This window comes from Acinonyx jubatus, chromosome A2, assembly GCF_027475565.1.
Source record: "Acinonyx jubatus isolate Ajub_Pintada_27869175 chromosome A2, VMU_Ajub_asm_v1.0, whole genome shotgun sequence".
Taxonomy (NCBI): domain Eukaryota; kingdom Metazoa; phylum Chordata; class Mammalia; order Carnivora; family Felidae; genus Acinonyx; species Acinonyx jubatus.
The window spans coordinates 160,569,641-160,590,222 of NC_069383.1; the positions used below are offsets into that span (position 1 = coordinate 160,569,641).

The 20,582-nt window shown below is 42.4% G+C and overlaps 1 protein-coding gene across 3 annotated transcripts in view; it reads right to left on the reverse strand.

Annotated features, from left to right (window-relative positions):
- The window catches only part of ADGRE1 (adhesion G protein-coupled receptor E1), a 66,078-nt gene that overhangs the window by 28,463 nt on the left and 17,033 nt on the right, over positions 1-20,582 (reverse strand). The window contains exons 6-9 of one of the 3 annotated variants that reach the window (XM_027050262.2): positions 19,226-19,372; positions 16,763-16,912; positions 1,466-1,621; positions 1,238-1,357 (exon numbers count right to left, since the gene is read on the reverse strand). In XM_027050262.2, the coding sequence (XP_026906063.2) occupies positions 1,238-1,357; positions 1,466-1,621; positions 16,763-16,912; positions 19,226-19,372 (573 nt within the window). The remainder of the gene's footprint in view (positions 1-1,237; positions 1,358-1,465; positions 1,622-16,762; positions 16,913-19,225; positions 19,373-20,582) is intronic. The other 2 variants (XM_053219992.1, XM_053219993.1) reach the window with 2 other exon arrangements.

A 20,582-nucleotide genomic window follows, 5' to 3' on the forward strand; every position in this document is an offset into this window, starting at 1 on the left:
ATTCTTTAAGCCCCTTGCTTCTGCCACATGAACAAGCCCTAGACTCACCTAATGAAGAAGGAGAGACAAGGTGGAAGAGAGATGGATCATCCCACAGGAGCCCCCGACACGTGAGGCAACCCAGCCGAGATGAGCAAGCTGACTCACAGCTGACCACAGACACACGAACAAGCCCAGTACAGACGCAAGCAAGTGGCCAGCAGAGCCCAGCCTAAATTTCCAATGCACAGAACACAAACCACGTATATGGTGCTTGTCTCTAGCCACTGACTTTCAGGGTGATCTGTTTTTCAGCAATAGCTACTGCTACAAATGTATCAGAAAAGTCAGAGAGGACCTCAAATATCTCTGACTCCAAGCCCAGGGGATGTGATAAGGGCTGGATCACTCCATGCCTTGCTTGATGGAGTCACCTTCCCTACAAACGAGCATGGAGAACAATAGTTCTGAACCAGATGCAGGGAGATGGAGCCCTTGCTTCTTGTGAGCAAATTCTGGCTGCAGTTTGGAAGGATGGATTCGAGGGGACAAGAATGGAGGAAGGACAAGCCCAGGGAGGACGCTGCTAAACTGATGATGAAGCCCGAACCAAGCATGAGGAAGAATGGAGAGATTCAAGACATATTTAGCAGGTAAATTCCCCAAGCTATGATGACTGATTTAGTATGGAAGGCATGGGGTAGGGGTTGAGGGTAACCCTGAGGTCTTGAACCAAATACATTATAGGAAATAGTTCTGAAGTTTGAGCCTGAGCTCACCCTATCACGCAGTTTCTCTGTCTCAGAACTAAAGACATCTGGGGCCAGATTATTTTTGGTTGTAGGGAAGCTGTTCTGTGCATTGTAAGGTGTTTAGCAGCATCTGTGGCCTCTCCTCACTAGACAAGAGGAGCCCGTCACCACCACCAGTTGTGACAATCAAAAACGTTTCCAGGCATTGCCAGCATCTCCCTTGAAAGTTATTGCTCATGGGACACAGCACCCCTCCCCCCCCCCGCCATTGCTCTCGAGTATTGTCGGACCTGCTGCTGCACTCAGAGTAGACCCTTGACTGGAGTTCCAATCCTGGCTCTTCTACTTAATAGCTGTGTCTTTTGGGGGAAGTCACTTCAATGGTCTGAGCCTAAATTTTCTCACCCCCAAAATGACGAATATAGTCTCTAACCTCACAGAATCATCAAGTGAGGTGGTTGTTAATTAATTGAGTAGCTACATAAAGAAAAGCAGGTCCTCTATACCTTCACAGACCGAGTTGTGAGAGATGAATCCAACCTGGCAGCTGCAATTGTAGCTTCCCAAGGAGTTGATACACTCAGCATGCTCTGGGCAGACCCCATCGGAGAGGCATTCATTGATGTCTGAGGAGCAGTGGAGGAGAGTGAGCAGACCAAAGACTGTGGCTCAGGTGAGAGACACTGCCCACCAGTGGTCGCTGTCCACCCAAGACCCATGCCTGAGAACATTACCTGTGCATGAGAAATGACCCGGCTTTCCCGAGGTCCAGTCATTTCCAGTGGGAGAAGAGAAACCAGGCAAGCAGCTGCACTTGTATCTCCCCTGCAGGTTTTTGCAGACTGAGTTGGCACCACACGGTTGAGGGCTTTGAGAACATTCATCTATATCTGGACACAGAAAGAGTTGGAGTCACTAATTTGCTTCATCTTGTGTAGTAGATTGTATTTCAAAGATGGTGGAAACAACATCTTCCATGCCATATGGCCTTCATTCTATGTGAACTTGTACTCCTTCCAGCAAGCGGTGCCATCTACATTCCCTTCTCTAGAATCTGAGCATGCTGGGACTCTGAGAGTGGTGGCACTATGTCATAAAGATACTTTGCACCCCTTTCGTAGTCTCTCGAGATGCACATTCTTGGAAGTTAGCTGCCATATGTGAGGAAGCCCAACCGGCCATGAAAAAGCAGCTGACCTGGAGAAGAACCAACACCTCCAGGCTGAATCCCCGGTGTAGCAATCAGCCCATGGCCAACAGCAGCTTGCCAGCATTGTGTGTATGCTCTCTTTCATGTGGATCTCTAGGGGTGCCTTGTTGGCTCAGTCAGTTAAGTGTCTGTATTTAATTTCATCTCTGGTCATGATCTCACATTTGTGAGATCAAGCCCCACCTTGGGCGCTTTCTGGGTGTGGAGTCTGCTTGGGATTCTTTCTCTCAAGAGTGGAGTTCAGATGGTGGAGTAGTAAAGGGACCCTGAGCCTGTCTTGTCCCTGAAACACAGCTAGTTCAGCATCAAACCATTTGAACACCTAGGATATTGATCTGACGATTAACACGAAAATCTGCACAATTTGAGCAAGAGAACCTAAAAGGAATATGGTGTGGAGAGCTGCATTGGGGGTGAGAAAAGGCAAGGTTCTGTGGAGGGTAGGGAGATGATTTTATAGACAGAGGATAGAGAAAGAAAGAGAAAAGGGGAGTTTCGCACATTAGAGTCATGCAAGAAAAGCACTCCCCCTGAAAGTAGCTGGAGAGAATGTGAGAAAGAATGAAACCACTCACAGTGAACTGGATAAGAAATCTGTTCCTCAAAACCATTGATGGGAAAAAGGCAGAGGGTTGCAGTACTTCCAGTTTTCTATAAACGGTCTAGTGCAGAAACTGATGTTTCAGTGCTCAGTGCCTGGTGGTGCTCCAGGGAGGGAGCAAAGTCAATCCCTGAGAGAAGGCATCATGGTCTGAGGGACGTGTGCCATATGGGGAGAAGCAGTTTCCCTGGTTGGAGTGCGTATGGTAGTGGCAATCAGCCTCCCATGGGCAAACGTCCCAGCGAGTCCCAGAGAGCTGCCATGTTTACTGATATTGGGCCAAAGATAACAGCTGATTGCAGCAAAACCTGGCGCCAGTTGTGTGTTGTGATTTACCATAAACTCTGAGCCTCTGTCACTTCACTATCATGCGAACATTTTCTGGGACAAGTTGATACCTGGCCATTGCTCTGCAAGACCCTCCCCCATAAAATCAGCACAGCTCCAAGACCTGGGGTCTCTGAGTTGTGGGGTTTTGAAAAACAGACCCATTGGAGATAAGGAGGGAGGTGCCACCTGGCAGGCAGACAGCTTGGGCATGTACAGGGTAGAGGTGGGGAGTGGACAGAGGCCTGAGACAAAGTTGTGCTTGATCACACATCTGTGATGGTGCAAAATTCCCACGCCAGAGACAAGAGAGCAGGGTGAAGCCATTTTCACCTCTAGCACACTCACACTGATTCAGTCCAGTGAACCAGGCAGGGCCACCAAGTGAAAAATGGAATTGTTACATGAACCATTACCCACCTGCGCCCTCCAGGCATATCCTCTAGAAGGCCAGTACACATCCTTTCCACCCACTTACTCTACACATTACGGTGTGCTTCAAAGTTTCAGTTCTAAGGGAAACCGGATCTAGCTTCATTTGGGTTTCATTTTGTTTCCTTCTTTATGTGTTTTTGTGTCTGCTTCTGTTTTACTTTATGTTATTTTCTTTTATCATTCTTTACATTGTCTTTCTTGAATATGGAAAGAGCAAATTTTTTTATTCTATTCTATACTACTTTATTCTATTTTATTATTTAAATTTAAACAAAATTTTAACTTTTTTTCCCTTTTCTATCAAGATTCTCTCAACAAGCTGATCAAAACACACTTAGAATCTAGCTTCCTTTATTTGATTTTTTCTTTTGTTTTTAATTTTCAAATTTTTATTCTTTATTTTATTACTTTTTTTCTTCCTCCAAAATGACAAGATGGACGAATTCACCCCAAAAGATAGAAGAAAGGACACGCAGGGATTTAATCAACACAGACATAAGTAAGAAATCTGAGTTAGAATTTAAAACCACGATTTAGCTAGGGTTGAAGAAAGCAGAGAAGACACCAGAGAATCCCTTTCTGCAGAGATAAAATAACTAATATCTAGTCAGTTCAAAATGAAAAATGCTATAACTGAGATGCAATTTCAAATGGATGCTATGATGGTGAGGATGGATGAAGCAGAACAGTGAATCAGGGATACAGAAGATAAAATTATGGAAACTCATGAAGCACAAAAAAAGAGGGAAACAGAGGAGGATCCAAGATGGTGGAACAGCATGGAAGTTTTTTTGTGTCTCACATCCATGAAATACAGCCAGATCATCACTAAACCATCCTGCACACCTAGAAATCTTACTTGAGGATTAACACAACAATCTCCACAACCTGGACCACACAACTCAACAGGTACATGGCTCGGAGGGGTAAACTGGGGGAGAGAGAAGCCTTGGAGGGTAGAGCGCCATTTTTGCTTGCAGAGAGAGGACAGAGATGTGTGGATAGTATGGGAAAAGAACCACCCCCCCCCCAAAATAACTGGAGAGAAACTGGAAAAGGGGAAACAGCTGCAGGGACTGAACAAAAAAGGCAGAAAGGAGAAAGGAGAGGGTTTACATCTCACTGAGACTCTATAAACAACAGGGGCATGGTGTGAAACTCTGCAGCTCAATACCTGGGTACTCTGGTGGGATGGGTGAATCCTCAGGAGCAGAGTGAAGTCCCCATGCCACACAAGGAGAGGGGGTTCCCCTGCTGGGAGAATATTTGGTAGAGTCCATGTGGCCACCCCAGCAGACCCCAGAGGTCCCAGCAGACCCCAGAGAACAACCACATTCTTGGTGCTAGAGCAAGGTCTATAAGGGTGAAGCCTGGTGCTGGATGTGTGCTGTGATTTTCCATAATCCCTGAACGGCTGCTGCTACACAATCACGTGAACATTTTCTGGGGCAGGTTGGCACCCAGTCAGAGTCTCTGGGCATCAGCAGCAGCATGGTCCCGAGAATGTTCCTGGGTGTGGCCAGCACCCGGCCATTGCTCAATGAGTTCCTCCCACACAAAGTATGAGCAGGACAAGGCCACAGTCTGTCAGAAGTAAGGGGTCAGGAAAAAACAGCTGCATCTGCGGTAAAACTCAGGAGGGAGGTGCCACCTGCAGCCTGATGGCTTGGTCACAGACAGTATAAAAGCAAAAGCAGATGGAAGCCAGAGACAAAGGAAGGGTGCACGATTGCTGACTGGGGAGAAAAGAGTTCTGATGCTAGAGACTGGGTACCTGGGTGATGCCATTTTCACCCCTGCTGTGCATGCGCATACACACCTACAAGCGCCACAACAATCCACACCAGTAAGCTAAGCGGCGCCACCTAGTGGAGAACAGAGCCATTACACCAAGCCCCACCCAACTGGGTCAACCTCACTCTTCAGGAACCACAAATCTCTCCACCTGCTTAGTTTACAAACTATAAAGTGCTTCATAGTTTGACTTCTAGGGGAAAACGATGTAATTTCAATCGTATTACAGTCTGTTTGCTCGTCCATCTATTCAATTTTCTTTTCTTTTTGTCTTTTTCTTGAATATAGGAAGAGAAAAATTTTTTTTATTTTCAATTTTATTAAAAATATTTTTCTTTAATTTTGTCAACTATATTGTTTTAGTTTTGTATAAATTTTTCAAATTCTATTTTACTTTTATCATTTCATTTTATTCTATTTCATTGTTTTCATTTTCTAAAATTTTCAAACATTTCCCTTTTTTTCTTTTTCCCTTTTTCTCTCTAATCTATCAAGCCCCTTTCAATACCCAGACCAAAACACACCTAGATCTTGCATCATTTATTTGATTTTTATGCATGCGTGTGTGTTGTTTTTAATTTGTTTTAATTTAATTTTTTTAATTTTAAATTTTGTTTACCTCATTAATTTCTTTTCTATCTTCAAAATGACAATGAAGGAATTCACCCCAACAGAAAGAGCAGGAAGAAATGACAGCCAGGGACTTAACCAACGCAGATACAAGCAAGATGTCAGAACAAGAATTTAGAATCACGATAATAATACTAGCTGGAGTTGAAAATAGATTAGAATTCCTTTCTGCGGAGATAAAAGAAGTAAATCTAGTCAGGAGTAATGAAAAAATGCTATAACTGAGCTGCAATCTCCAATGCGTGCCACGGCAGCAAGGATGGATGAAGCAGAGCAGCAAACCAGCAATATAGAGGAGAAACTTATGGAGAACAATGAAGCAGAAAAAAAGAGAGAGACTAAGGCAAAAGGGTACAATTTAAGAATTAGAGAAATCAGTGACTCACTAAAAAGGAACAACATCAGAATCATAGGGGTCCCAGAAGATGAAGAGAGAGAAACTTGGGTAGAAGAGTTTATGTGAACAAATCATAGAAGAAAACTTTCCTAACCTGGGAAAGACACAGACATCAAAATTCAGGAAGCACACAGGACTCCAATTAGATTCAACAAAAACCAACCATCAACAAGGTATATCATAGTCAAATCCACAAAACACTCAGGCAAGGAAGGAATCATGAAAGCAGCAAGGGACAAAAAGTCCTTAACCTACAAGGGAAGACAGATCAGGTTTGCAGCAGACCTATCCACAGAAACTTGGCAGGCCAGAAGGGAGTGGCAGGATATATTCAGTGTGCTGAAGCAGAGAAATATGCAGCCAAGAATTCTTTATCCAGGAAGGCTGGCATTCAAATAGAAGGAGAGGTAAAAAGTTTCCCAGACAAACAAAAATTAAAGGAGTTCATGATCACTAAACTAGCCCTGCACAAAATTTGAAGGGGGACTCTCTGAGGGGAGAAAAGGTAGAAAAAGTATCAATGAATGAATGAATGAATGAATGAATAGAACCAAAAGCAACAATGACTAGAAAGGACCAGAGAACACCACCAAACACTCCACCTCTACAAGAAACATAATGGCAATAAATTCATATCTTTCAGGAATCACTCTAAACGTCAATGGACTAAATGCTCCAATCAAAAGACAACGGGTAACAGAATGGATAAAAAAACAAGATCCATATATATATGCTATTTACAAGAGACACACTTTAGACCTAAAGACACCTTCAGATTGAAAGTAAAGGGATGGAAAGCCATCTATCATGCTAATGGTCGCCAAAAGAAAGCCAGAGTAGCCATACATATATCAGAGAATTTATATTTTAAAATAAAGTCTGTAACAAGAGATGAAGAAGGGCATTACATCATAATTAAGGGTTCTACCCGCCAAGAATACATAACAATTGTAAATATTTATGTTCCAAATGTGAAACACCCAAATATATAAATCAATTAAACTCAAACATAAAGAAACTCATTGATAATAATACCATAATAGTAGGGGAACTCAACACCCCACTGACAACAATGGACAGATCGTCTAATCAGAAAACCAACAAGGAAACAATGACTTTGAATGACACACTGGACCAGACGTAACAGGTATATTCGGAACATTCATCCTAAAGAAGCGGAATATACATTCTTCTCCAGTGCACATGGAATGTTCTCTAGAACAGATCACATACTGGGACACAAATCAGCCCTCAACAAATACAAAATGATCGACATCATATCATGCATATTTTCAGACCACAACACTATGAAACTTGAAATCAACCACAAGAATTCGGAAAGGTAACAAATATTTGGAGGCTAAAGAACATCCTACTAAGGAACGAGTGGGCTAACCAAGAAGTTAAAGAGGAAATTAAAAGTACATGGAAGCCAATGAAAATGATAACACCACAGCCCCAAACCTCTGGGACGCAGCAAAGGTGGTCATAGGAGGAAAGTATATAGCAAGCCAGGCCTTTCTAAAGAGGGAAGAAGGGTCTCAGGCATACAACCTAAACATACACCTTAAAGAGCTGGAAAAACAACAACAAATAAAACCAAAACACAGTAGTAAATGGGAAATAATAAAGGATAGAGCAGAAAACAATGCTATTGGAGGCAAAACAAAAAAAATAAAAAACGGTAGAACAGATCAATGAAACCAGAAACTGGTTCTTTGAAAGAATTAACAAAATTGATAAACCACTAGCCACTTTGATCAAAAAGAAAAAGGACCCTAATAAATAAAATCAAGAAGGAAAAAAGACAGATCACAAGCAATGCAGCAGAAATGCAAACAATAAGAGAATATTATGAGCAATTATATGCCAATAAAATGGGGAAGCTGGAAGACATGGACAAATTCCTAGAAACATATAAATTACCAAAACTGAAACAGGAAGAAATAGAAAATTTGAACAGACCCATAACCAGCAAAGAAATCAAATTAGTAATACAAAAATCTCCCCCCAAAACAAGAGTCCAGGGTCAGATGGCTTTCCAGGGGAATTCTACCAAACATTTAAGGAAGAGTTAACACCTATTCTCTTGAAGCTGTTCCAAAAAATAGAAATGAAAGGAAATTTTCTTTCTATGAAGCCAGCATTACCTTGATTCCAAAACCAGACAAAGACCCCACAAAAAAGGAGAGCTATTGACTAATTTTCCTGGTGAACATGGATGCAAAAATCCTCAACAAGATATTAGCCAACTGGATCCAACAACACATTAAAAAAATTATTCACCACGACCAAGTGGGATTCATACCTGGGATGCAGGGCTCGCTCAATATCCACAAAACAATCAATGTGATTCATCACATCGATAAAAGAAAGAACAAGAGCCATATGATCCTCTCAATAGATGCAGAGAAAGCATTTGACAAAATACAGCATGCTTTCTTGATAAGAACCCTCAAGAAAGTAGGGATAGAAGGAGCATACCTCCAGATCATAAAAGCCATATACAAAAGACCCAATGCTAGTATCCTTAATGGTGAAAAACTGAGAGCTTACCCCCTAAGGTCAGGAAAAAGACAGGGATGTCCACTCTCGCCACTGTTATTCAACATAGTATTGGAAGTCTTAGCCTCAGTAATCAGACAACACGAAGAAATAAAAGGCATCCAAATCAGCCAGGAGGATGTGAAACTTTCACTCTTTGCATATGATATGATACTCTATATGGAAAACCCAAAAATTCCACCAAAAAACTGCTAGATCTGATCCATGAATTCAGCAAAGTTGCAGGACATAAAACCGATGCACAGAAATCGGTGGCATTCCTATTTACCAACAATGAGGCAACACAAAGAGAAATCAAGGAATCGGTTCCATTTACGATTGCACCCAAACCCATAAAATATCTAGGAATAAATCTAACCAAGAGGTGAAAAATATATACACTGAAAACTATAGAAAATTTATGAAAGAAATTAAAGAAGACAGAAAAAAATGGAAAAATATTCCATGCTCCTGGATTGGAAGAACAAATATTGTTAAAAATCATTACTACCCAAAGCAACCTATGTATTCAATGCAATCCCTATCAAAATAACACCAGCATTCTTCACAGAGCTAGGACAAACAATCCTAAAATTTGTATGGAACCAGAAAGGACCTCGAATAGCTAAAGCAATCCTGAAAAAGAAAACCAAAGCAGGAGGCATCACAATCCTGGACTTCAAGCTGTATCACAAAGCTTTAATCATCAACACGGTATGGTACTGGCACAAAAACAGACACTCAGATCAATGGAACAGAATAGAGAAACCCAAAATGGACCCACAAACGTACGGCTAACTAACCTTTGACAAAGCAGGAAAGAATATCCAATGGAATAAAGACATCTCTTCAGTAAGTGGTGCTGGGAAAACTGGACAGCGAAATGCAGAAGAATGAACCTGGACCACTTTTTTACACCATGCACAAAAATGAACTCAAAATGGATGAAAGATCTAAATGTAAGACAAGAAGCCATCAAAATCCTCGAGGAGAAAAAAACCTCGAGGAGAAAGCAGGCAAAAACCTCTTTGACCTCGGCCACAGCAATTTCTTACTCAACACAACTCTGGAGGCAAGGGAAACAAAAGCAAAAATGAGCTATTGGGACCTCATCAAAATAAAAAAACTTCTGTGCAGTGAAGGAAACAATCAGCAAAACTAAAAGGTAACCAACAGAATGGGAGAAGATATTTGCAAATGACATATCAGATAAAGGGTTAGTATCCAAAATCTATAGAGAACTGATCAAACTCAACACCCCAAAAAACAAATAATCCAGTGAAGAAATGGGCAAAAGACATGAATAGACACTTCTCCAGAGAACACATCCAGATGGCCAACTGACACATGAAAACATGCTCAACATCACTCATCATCAGGGAAATACAAATCAAAACCACAATGAGATACCACCTCACACCTGCCAGAATGGCTAACATTAACAACTCTGGCAACAACAGATGTTGGCAAGGATGCAGAAAGAGAGGATCTCTTTTGAACTGCTGGTGGGAATGCAAACTGGTGCAGCCACTCTGGAAAACAATTACAAATAGAACTACCCTATGGCCCAGAAATTGCACTACTAGGTATTTATCCAAGGGATACAGGTATGCTGTTTTGTAGGGGCACATTCACCCCAATGTTGATAGCAGCACTATCAATAATAGCCAAAGAGTGGAAAGAGCCTAAATGTCCATCAATGGATGAATGGATAAAGAAGATGTGGTATACACACACACACACACACACACACACACACACACACACACACACAATGAAGTATTTCTCGACAATCAAACAGAATGAAATCTTGCCATTTGCAACTATGTGGATGGAACTAGAGGGTATTATGCTAAGCGAAATTAGTCAGAGAAACACAAATATCATATGACTTCATTCATATGAGGACTTTAAGATACAAAACAGATGAACATAAGGGAAGGGAAGCAAAAATAATATAAAAACAGAGAGGGAGACCAAACGTAAGAGACTCTTAAGTATGGAGAACAAACAGTGGGTTACTGGAGGGGTTGTAGGAGGGAGGATGGACTCAATGTAAGGGGAATTAAGGAATCTAGTCCTGAAATCATTGTGGCACTATATGCTACTAACTTGGATGTAAATTTTAAAAATAAGAATAATGAAAGAAAAAAAGAAAGGGAAACAAAGGGAAAAGATTGCAATTCAAGACTTAGAAAACTCAGCAACTTACTAAAGAGGAATAACATTTGTAAGAAGGAGTCCCAGAAGATGAAGAAAGAGGAAAAGGGGCAGAAGGTTTATGTGAGCAAATTATAGCTTAAAACTTCCCTAATCTGGGGAAGGACACAGACATCGAAGTCCAAGAAGCACAGAGAACTCCCATTAGATTCAACAAAACCCAACCATCACTAAGTCATGTCACAGTCAAATTCACAAAATACACAGACAAGGAAAGAATCATGGAACTAGCAAGAGTACAAAAATCCTTAACCTTCAAGCGAAGACAGATGAGGTTCACAGCAGATCTGTTCACAACAATTTGGCAGGCCAGAAAGCAGTGGCAGGATATATTCAATGCGGGAAAAATATGCAGCTAAGAATTCTTTATCCAGCAAGGCTGTCATTCAGAATAGAAGGAGAGATAAAGACTTTCCCAGACAACCATAAACTAAAGGAGTTTGTGACCGCTGAGCCAGCCCTGCAAGAAATTTTAAGAGGTACCCTTTGAGGGGAGAAAAAACAAAACAAAAAGACCAAAAGCAACAAAGACTAGAAAGAGAGTATCACCAGAAACACCAACCGTAGGCAACACAATGGCACTAAATTCATATCTCTCAATAATCCCTCTGAACGTAATGGTCTAAATGCTCCAATGAAAAGACAGTATCAGAATGGATAAGAAAAACAACATCCACCTATATGCTGCCTACAAGAGATTTATTTTAGACCCAAGAGCACGTGCAGATTGAAAGTGAGGGGATGGGTAACCATCTATCAAGCTGATAGATGTCAAAAGAAAGCTGGAGTAGCCATACTTACATCATACAAACTAGATTTTAAAATAAAGACTGTAACAAGAGATGAACAAGGGCATTATATCATAATGAAGGGGTCTATCCACCAATAAGATCTAACAATAGTGAATATTTATGCCCCCAACTTGACAGCAGCCAGCCACGTAAATCAATTAATCACACATATAAAGAAACTCATTGATAATAATACCATAATAGTAGGGGACTTTAACACCCCACTTATGGCAATGGACACATCATCTAAGCAGAAAATTAGCAAGGAAACAATGGCTTTGAATGACACGCTGGACCAGATGGACTTAACAGACGTATTTAGAACATTTTATCCTAAAGGTAGAATATACATTCTTCTCAAGTGTACATGGTACATTCTCCAGAATGGATCACAAGTCAGCCATCTACAAGTATGAAGAGATCGAGATCATACCATGTGTAGTTTCAGACCACAATGCTATGAAACCTGAAATCAACCATAAGAAAAAATGTGGAAAAACTACAAATACTTGGAGGTTAAAGAACATCCTATTAAAGAATGAATGGGTTAACCAAGAAATTAAAAAAGAAATTAAAAAGTATATGGAAACCAATGCAAATGAAAACACAACAGTCTAAAATGTCTGGGATGCAGTAAAGGTGGTCATAAGACAGAAGTATATAGCAATCCAGGCCTTCCTAAAGAAGGAAGAAAGGTCTCAAATACACAACCTAATCTCACACCTAAGGGGGCTAGACAAGAACAGTAAATAAAGCCCCAAACCAGCAGAAGAAGGAAAATAATGAAGATTAGAGCAGAAATCAATTATATTGAAATTGAAAAAGCCAGTAGAACAGATTAATGAAACTAGGAGCTGGTTTTTTGAAACAGTTAACAAAACTGATAAACCCCTAGCCAGACTCATCAAAAAGAAAAAGGAAAGGACCCAAATAAATTAAATCACAAATGAAAGAAGAGAGACCACAACCAACACCGCAGAAATACAAACCATAATAAGAGAATGTTATGAGATAGTGTATGCCAACAAATTGGGCAACCTAGAAGAAATGGATAAATTCCTAGAAACGTATAAACTACCAAAACTGAAACAGGAGGAAACAGAAAATTTGAACAGACCCATAGTCAGTAAAGAAACTGAATCAGTAATCAAAAATCCCCCAATAAACAAGGTTCCAGGGCCAGATGGCTTCCCAGGAGAATTCTATCAAACATTTAAAGAAGAGTCAAATCTATTCTTTTGAAGCTATTCAAAAAAATAGAAATGGAAGAAAACTTCCAAACTCATCCTAGGAGACCAGCATTTCCTTGATTCCCAAACCAGGTAAAGACCCACTGAAAAAGAGAATTACAGACCAGTTCCCCTGATGAACATGGATGTAAACATTCTCAACAAGATACTGGCAGATCAAATCCAACAATACGTTCAAAGAATTATACTGCGATAAAGTAGGATTTACCCTGGGCTGCAGGGCTGGTAGAATATCTGAAAATCATTCAACTTGATACATCACGTTAATAAAAGAAAGGATAAGAGCCACACGATCCCCTCAATAGATGCAGACAAAGCATTTGAGAAAACACAGCATCCTTTTTTGATAAAAACCCTCCAGAAAGTCAGGATAGGAGGAACATACCTCAACATCATAAAGGCTATATACAAATGCCCACAGCTCATTTCCCTCATTTTCAATGGGGAAAAACTGAGAGCTTTCTGCCTAAGGTCAGGAATATGACAGGGATGTCCACTCTCACCATTGTTGTTAAACATAGCACTGGAAATCCTAGCCTCAGCAATCAGACAGTACAAAGAAATCAAAAGGATACGAATTGGCAAGGAGGAAGTCAAACTTTCATTTTTCACATGACATGATACTCTATGTGGAAAACCCAAAAGACACCACCAAAAAACTGCTAGAGCTGATACAGGAACTCAGCAAATTCACAGAAGATGAAATCAGCATACAGAAATCGTTAGCATTTCAATACACCGATAATGAAGCAGCAGAAAGAGAAATCAATGAATCAATCCCATTTGCAATTGCACCAAAAATCATAACATACCTAGGAATAAACGTAACCAAAGAGCTAAAAGATCTGTACGTTGAAGAGTATAGACAGCATATGAAAGAAAATGAAGAAGACACAAAGAAATGGAAAAGCATTCCATGCCCAAGGATAGGAAGAACAGATATTATTAAAATGTTGATGCTATCCAAAGCAATCTACACATGCAATGCAATCCCTGTCAAAATAACATGAGTATTCTTCACAGAGCTAGAATAAGCTATTCTAAAATTTGTATGGAAGCAGAAACTCCAAATAGTAAATATTTTGGAGGTTGCAAGCTGTGTGATCTCTGTCACGACCACTCAATACTCCAGTTGTAGTGCGAAAGCAGCCAAAGATGATACACAAATGAATGAATGTGTTTGTTCCAATAAAACTTTATTTATACCAACACGTGGTGGGCTGGATTTGGCCCATGAGCTCCAGTTCACTGGGTGCTGAATAAGGTTATTCATTTCTATTGTTATGGCATCCAGGGAGCCCTCAAATCCTTCTTTATCTTTGAGTTACGGCTCATGGGTCATTTGGCAAGCTACAGTAGTCCTGATAGACCCAGGTTTTTCATTTTGGGTTGAAATCAATATTCCCCATCTAGAGAATAATGGATACTACAGCAAGGATTTCATCCCCTTTATGCCTTTGTCTCCGGTTTGGTGCCTAAGACATGGTGAGTATTCGATAGATATTTGTTGAATGAAGGAGCACATTACCTTATTCTTTGTCAACTCCAGTTTTCATCATCAATTATCAGTTGTTTCTAATGTTTTACTACCTCAAACAAAGGTGGAGTGAACATTCCTGTGATCTGATCTTGATGTCCAGGAGCAGCTCCAGATTTCTGTCTAGAAGTACAGTTTTCTGGGAGGAGCTGTAAGAGACGTGCCTTGAGGTTGTGTTTGCATGACAAGTACATAGCAAGTGTTTAGGCGACGTGACCAGGGCTGGAGGAGACTTGAGCTGGGCCTCCCCATGGCACCATGACAACTCAATTGTATGGGTCCCTCAACTCCTTTGCAAGTAATTCTTCATTGTCTACTCCTGGGGAGATACTTCACTACATCAAACTTAGACATCAAAACTGAATGTGTCAAAATCAATGACAGTCATTTATTTTGTTCATAAATGTATCTGCCATTTGAGTTGAGTTCAGTGAGTATGGCTGGTCTCTGTTCCGTGCAGTCTCAGCTGAGTTGGCTTAAGTGGGGGCTAGAGGATCCACTTTAAAGGCAGCATACACACAAGGCTGGCATCTGCTGCTGGCCGTGGGCTGGCTGCTCCACCAGGGCTGTGGGCTGGAGGTCTTGGTTCTTCTCCAGGTCAGCTGCTTTTTCATGGCTGGTTGGGCTTCCTCACATATGGCAGCTAAGCCCCAAGAATGAGCATCTCAAGAGAACAGGGAGGGGGTGCATGGTATCTTTATGACCTAGTACCACTCCCAGAGTCCCAGCAGGCTCAGATTCTAGAGAAGGGAACATCGGTACCACTGCTTGCTGGAAGGAGTACAAATTCATAAAATGAAGGGTATATAGCATGGAAGACGTTGTCTCCACCAACTTTGGAAATACAATCTGCTACACAAGATGAAGCAAATTAGTGGCTCCCTGGATACCATAACAATAGAAATGAATAACCTTATTCAGAACCCAGTGAACTAGAGCTCATGGGCCAAATCCAGCCCACCACGTGTTGGTATAAATAAAGTTTTATTGGAACAAACACACTCATTCATTTGTGTATCATCTTTGGCTGCTTTCGCACTACAACTGGAGTATTGAGTGGTCATGACAGAGATCACACAGCTTGCAACCTCCAAAATATTTACTATTTGGCCCTTTGCATTAAAAAGTTCAATGATCCCTGGTCTTAGGCAGAGGTACAATGAGATCTTGACTGTCAAGGGGAGAATTGGGATATAAACACACAGAAATACATACACAGAATGTCGCTCATTCTGGGGATTATTTCAATTTACATTACATAGGTAATTAGTAGCTCTTGGGAGCATACATGTGCCTATCACACTACATACTTCATTGCACTTAATTTTCCCAACTATCCTTGGAGGTAGGTACTCTTATACGCTCATTCTGCAGATGGAAACATTGAGGCCTAGAGAGGGTAAATACGTTTCCCCAACACCGCACAACTAGAGTGTGGCAAAGAGTTGACTTGGTTCAGAAACTGCTGTGAGAGTTGGAAAGACTGGGTTTGGAGGCCAGTCCAACCACACAGCTGTGAACAGCTCATTCCAGCACTCCAAGCCTCAGTGTCCACATCTATACAGTGGAGATCATCAGGATGCCTACACTCAATTTAATGTAAAAATGCACATAAATCCCTTCATTGGGGGCCTGGTACTTAGCGAATGTTACAAATTCTTGTTTTGTTCATGGAGAGACAAGCAAAAGCTTTCCCAAAATGAAATCAGTGGTTTATTTCTAGATATTGGTTTTCACTTTTATTTTCATCTTAGTGTCAGCTCCAAATGGTTAGAATTTTGAATGAACAGGAATCATTGTCACTATGGAAAAAGAATGAAAAGAGGGCAGGGAAGGAGAGGGAGAGAAAATAACGTTTGGGACAAAAAAAAGTACCTACATCCACTGCCCAGCCATCTTCCACCTGATTATCCTACAAAATGGCGGAGGGTTTTGAGGGGGTGCGTACTCAACTTTTCATGTCACTCCTGGGTTCCTGAACTGCATCAGTCCATTGTTGGCCGGAAAGCCTCGATTGCAAGTGCAGTAGTAACCATCCAAAATTTTGGTGTGGACAGGCCCATGAGGAAAACTGAAGGGCCTATCTGAGCTCCCACGCAGAGCCAAGCACCAACTACAAGCCATATAAGTGAGGCCATTTTAGACCTCGTGCCACCTTAGTGCCCACCCCCACCTTCAAAAACCATGCAGTCAACCCACAGGATCATGAGCAAGCAGAAAGGGTTGTTTGTAAGCCACTCTCTTCAGGGTACGTTGACATCCATGAGAAGTCCTCAGCATGGCTGGGAGCATTACCTGTACATCTGAAATCCTCTGGTTTCTCAGGGGTCCAATCAACAGGTGAAAAGAACCCAGGCAGGCAGGAGCAGTGGTATTCCCCTGGGGTGTTGGTACACACCGAGCTGAGGCCACAAAGAGTTGAGTTCCTGGCACATTCGTCCACATCTAAGCAGAAAACTAGGCTGAGTCAAATGGATAAAGGATGCTGAGGCCATGGCAGTGCACAACCCCATCCTGACTAAAGCCGCCGGTCTCCCTGGCTCTGCTTGCACCCTCTTAAACACTGCTGAAAGGAAGTGCAGAGAGCCAGGATGTGACCCACACAAATCTCTTGATGAGGCTCTCCACACTTCGGGATAAAACCCAAACTCCTCTTTAGAACACATGAGACTCTGAGAGTTTGGACCCACCTAAGCTCACGTACCTCATCTTTCCTTGCTAACCCCTTAGTAATTCCTGGTCCAGATTCACTGATTACCTGTAGGTCCAGGAAGGCTCACTGTTTGCTCCCTCAGCCTTGAACTCCCTGGACCCCGTACCTTGATAAATCTCAATTCCTCCCTCTAAAAAATACTATGTTATCAGTAATAATAATAATGACTGAGAGGCATCCAAGTGGAGGGGTGCAAAGCATGGACAGCCTGGACTCAAAGGTTGGCTCTGTCCCTATAGACTGTGTGTTACTGGGTGCTGTGGACTGAAATATGTGCCCCCAGATTGATACGTTACATCCCCAACACTCGGAGAGATGGTATCTGGACAAAAGGCATTCACAAGATGATTAGGTTGATGAGGTCTTAAGATGGGATTAGTGCCCTGGAGCACCTGGGTGGCTCAGTCAATTAAGCATACAACTCTAGGTTTCTGTTCAGGTCATGATCTCACAGCTGGTGAGTTCGAACCCTGCATCTGGCTCTGTATACCCAGTGCAGAGCCTGCTAGGGATTCTCTCTCTCTCTCTCTCTCTCTCTCTCTCTCTCTCTCTCTCTCCCTCTCTCTTCCTCTCTCTCTCCCCCTCTGTTCCTACTGTGAGATCTCTCTCTCCTTCTCTCAAAAACAACTAAATAAACTTTAAAAAAGATGGGATTAGTACCCATAAAAAGAGGGAGAGAAATCAGAACTCACTGTCCATGACCCCAGAATGAAGGCAGTCATCTGGAAGCAAGGAGGACAGCCCTCTCCAGAACCCAGCTGTGGTCTCAGACTTCCAGCCTCCACAATGGAGGGAAAATAGATCTCAATGTTGAAACCACCCTGTCTGCAGTGTTTTGTTCTGGTGGCCCTGAGCTGACAATGCACTGGGCAAGATAGTTCACCTCTGTGTGTCTCAGTGCCCTCATCTGTCAGACAGGGATAATAATACTACTTCCCCCATAGGGTTGTGTGAGCATTGAATAAGGTGTGATCTGGGAAGGACTCAGAGCAGAGTCTGGAGAATAACAAGTATGAGGTAAGTACTTGTTAGCTAAAAAAAAAATTAACTGCTAATGTGTTGAGATTTTTGTGACAGACACTGAAGAACATCCCTTACATGCACCTGCTCGAGGAATGCTCACGGCAGCCCTGTGAGGTGCACACTAATATTACTTCCATTTTTCTGATGAGGAAACTGAGGCATCACAATTGTGCAGAGTCACACAGCCTGTGAAAGGCACACCAGGATTCAAAATCAGGTTCAGTCTGGTTCTGGACGTCTTAGGTGACAGATTCCCAGGTGGTCTTGAGTCAGAGTCTGGAAATTTGGACTCAAGTCAATGATGGCCAGTTCAGATCCTGACTCCCCTACTTCCTAGCTATTTGACCATGGAAGAGTTGTTTTACCACGATGGAGGCTCAGGTTCCTCATCTATGAAATGGGCATAAAACACCACTAATACCATCAGGGTGTTGGGCAGACAATGAGTACATGTCCGGAAGAGCTTAGCACCTTGGCTGGGATCCTGCCTCCAGCCCTTTGTATCTGTGGTTCCCTCCTCCTGGAACACCCTTCCCCAGATACCCAATATCTCACTCCCTCATATCCTTCACATCTTTTCTCAAGTATCAACTTTTCAGTGTGGCCTTTCCTTACCATTCACACTACTAAAAGTTGACCCCTACTCCCAGCGCTGCCTATGCACCTTTCCTGCCTTATTTATCTTTATTTCTTTCAGATACTCCTGGAATACATATGGCCATGCATTTATTTTACTATCTATCTCCCTTAACCCTAGATGATGAGTTCTAGGAGAACAAATCGTTTTGCCTATGTGATTTGGTGCTGCATCCACCAGCTCTAGAAGAGTGCCTGGCATATAGTAGGTGCTCAGGAAGTATTTCTTGAATGAGTGCATGAGTGAATGGATGAGCAATTTTTGGCATCAGCTTAGCAGATGAGGTCCTTCAGCTCAGCCCAGTCTCATCCTGACCCCTCACCCACGACTGCTGTCTTTGCATGCAGACTTGGACCAGGTTCCCCAACAAACCCTTCCCACCGACCTTCACATGTGTCTCCTGGGCCCTGCAAGCTCATGTTTCCACTGCTGGATTCAAATCCTAGGTTGCAGACACAAGAGTAGCTTCCAGGACTGTTGTGACAAGTTGCGTGCTCCGGGCAAGTTGCGGGGTCAGCACATTCATCCACGTCTGGTCAGTGGAGGTGAAAACCCAAGACAAAGCAGATGAAGAAATGAGAATAGGAAACTGCAAACAGAAATTCACTGTGTATGTTCTCCCCTTTCTCCTCATCTCCCTTACACTGAAGCTTGGCCACGAGAATAAATTCTGACCCAATATATATAAGTGGAGGGCGGTGAATAGCTCCAAGACAGATGAACATAGAATGGCTGTGCTCCTTTACTCCTCCCTGCACCCACACCATGGGATGCAGATGGCGCGGTGCGGTGTGACTTTGCCACGCCTCCTCTATAATGGGAGCTTGTTTCGCCACACCTCGAATCCAGCTTGAATCTGGCCTATGACTTTCACTGGCCAAAAGAACACAGCAGAAATGATGTCGTGCCAGTTCCAAGTCTTAGATTTCTAGAGACTTATTTGCTGCTGCTCATTCTTTAAGCCCCTTGCTTCTGCCACATGAACAAGCCCTAGACTCACCTAATGAAGAAGGAGAGACAAGGTGGAAGAGAGATGGATCATCCCACAGGAGCCCCCGACACGTGAGGCAGCCCAGCCGAGATGAGCAAGCTGACTCACAGCTGACCACAGACACACGAACAAGCCCAGTACAGACGCAAGCAAGTGGCCAGCAGAGCCCAGCCTAAATTTCCAATGCACAGAACACAAACCACGTATATGGTGCTTGTCTCTAGCCACTGACTTTCAGGGTGATCTGTTTTTCAGCAATAGCTACTGCTACAAATGTATCAGAAAAGTCAGAGAGGACCTCAAATATCTCTGACTCCAAGCCCAGGGGATGTGATAAGGGCTGGATCACTCCATGCCTTGCTTGATGGAGTCACCTTCCCTACAAACGAGCATGGAGAACAATAGTTCTGAACCAGATGCAGGGAGATGGAGCCCTTGCTTCTTGTGAGCAAATTCTGGCTGCAGTTTGGAAGGATGGATTCGAGGGGACAAGAATGGAGGAAGGACAAGCCCAGGGAGGACGCTGCTAAACTGATGATGAAGCCCGAACCAAGCATGAGGAAGAATGGAGAGATTCAAGACATATTTAGCAGGTAAATTCCCCAAGCTATGATGACTGATTTAGTATGGAAGGCATGGGGTAGGGGTTGAGGGTAACCCTGAGGTCTTGAACCAAATACATTATAGGAAATAGTTCTGAAGTTTGAGCCTGAGCTCACCCTATCACGCAGTTTCTCTGTCTCAGAACTAA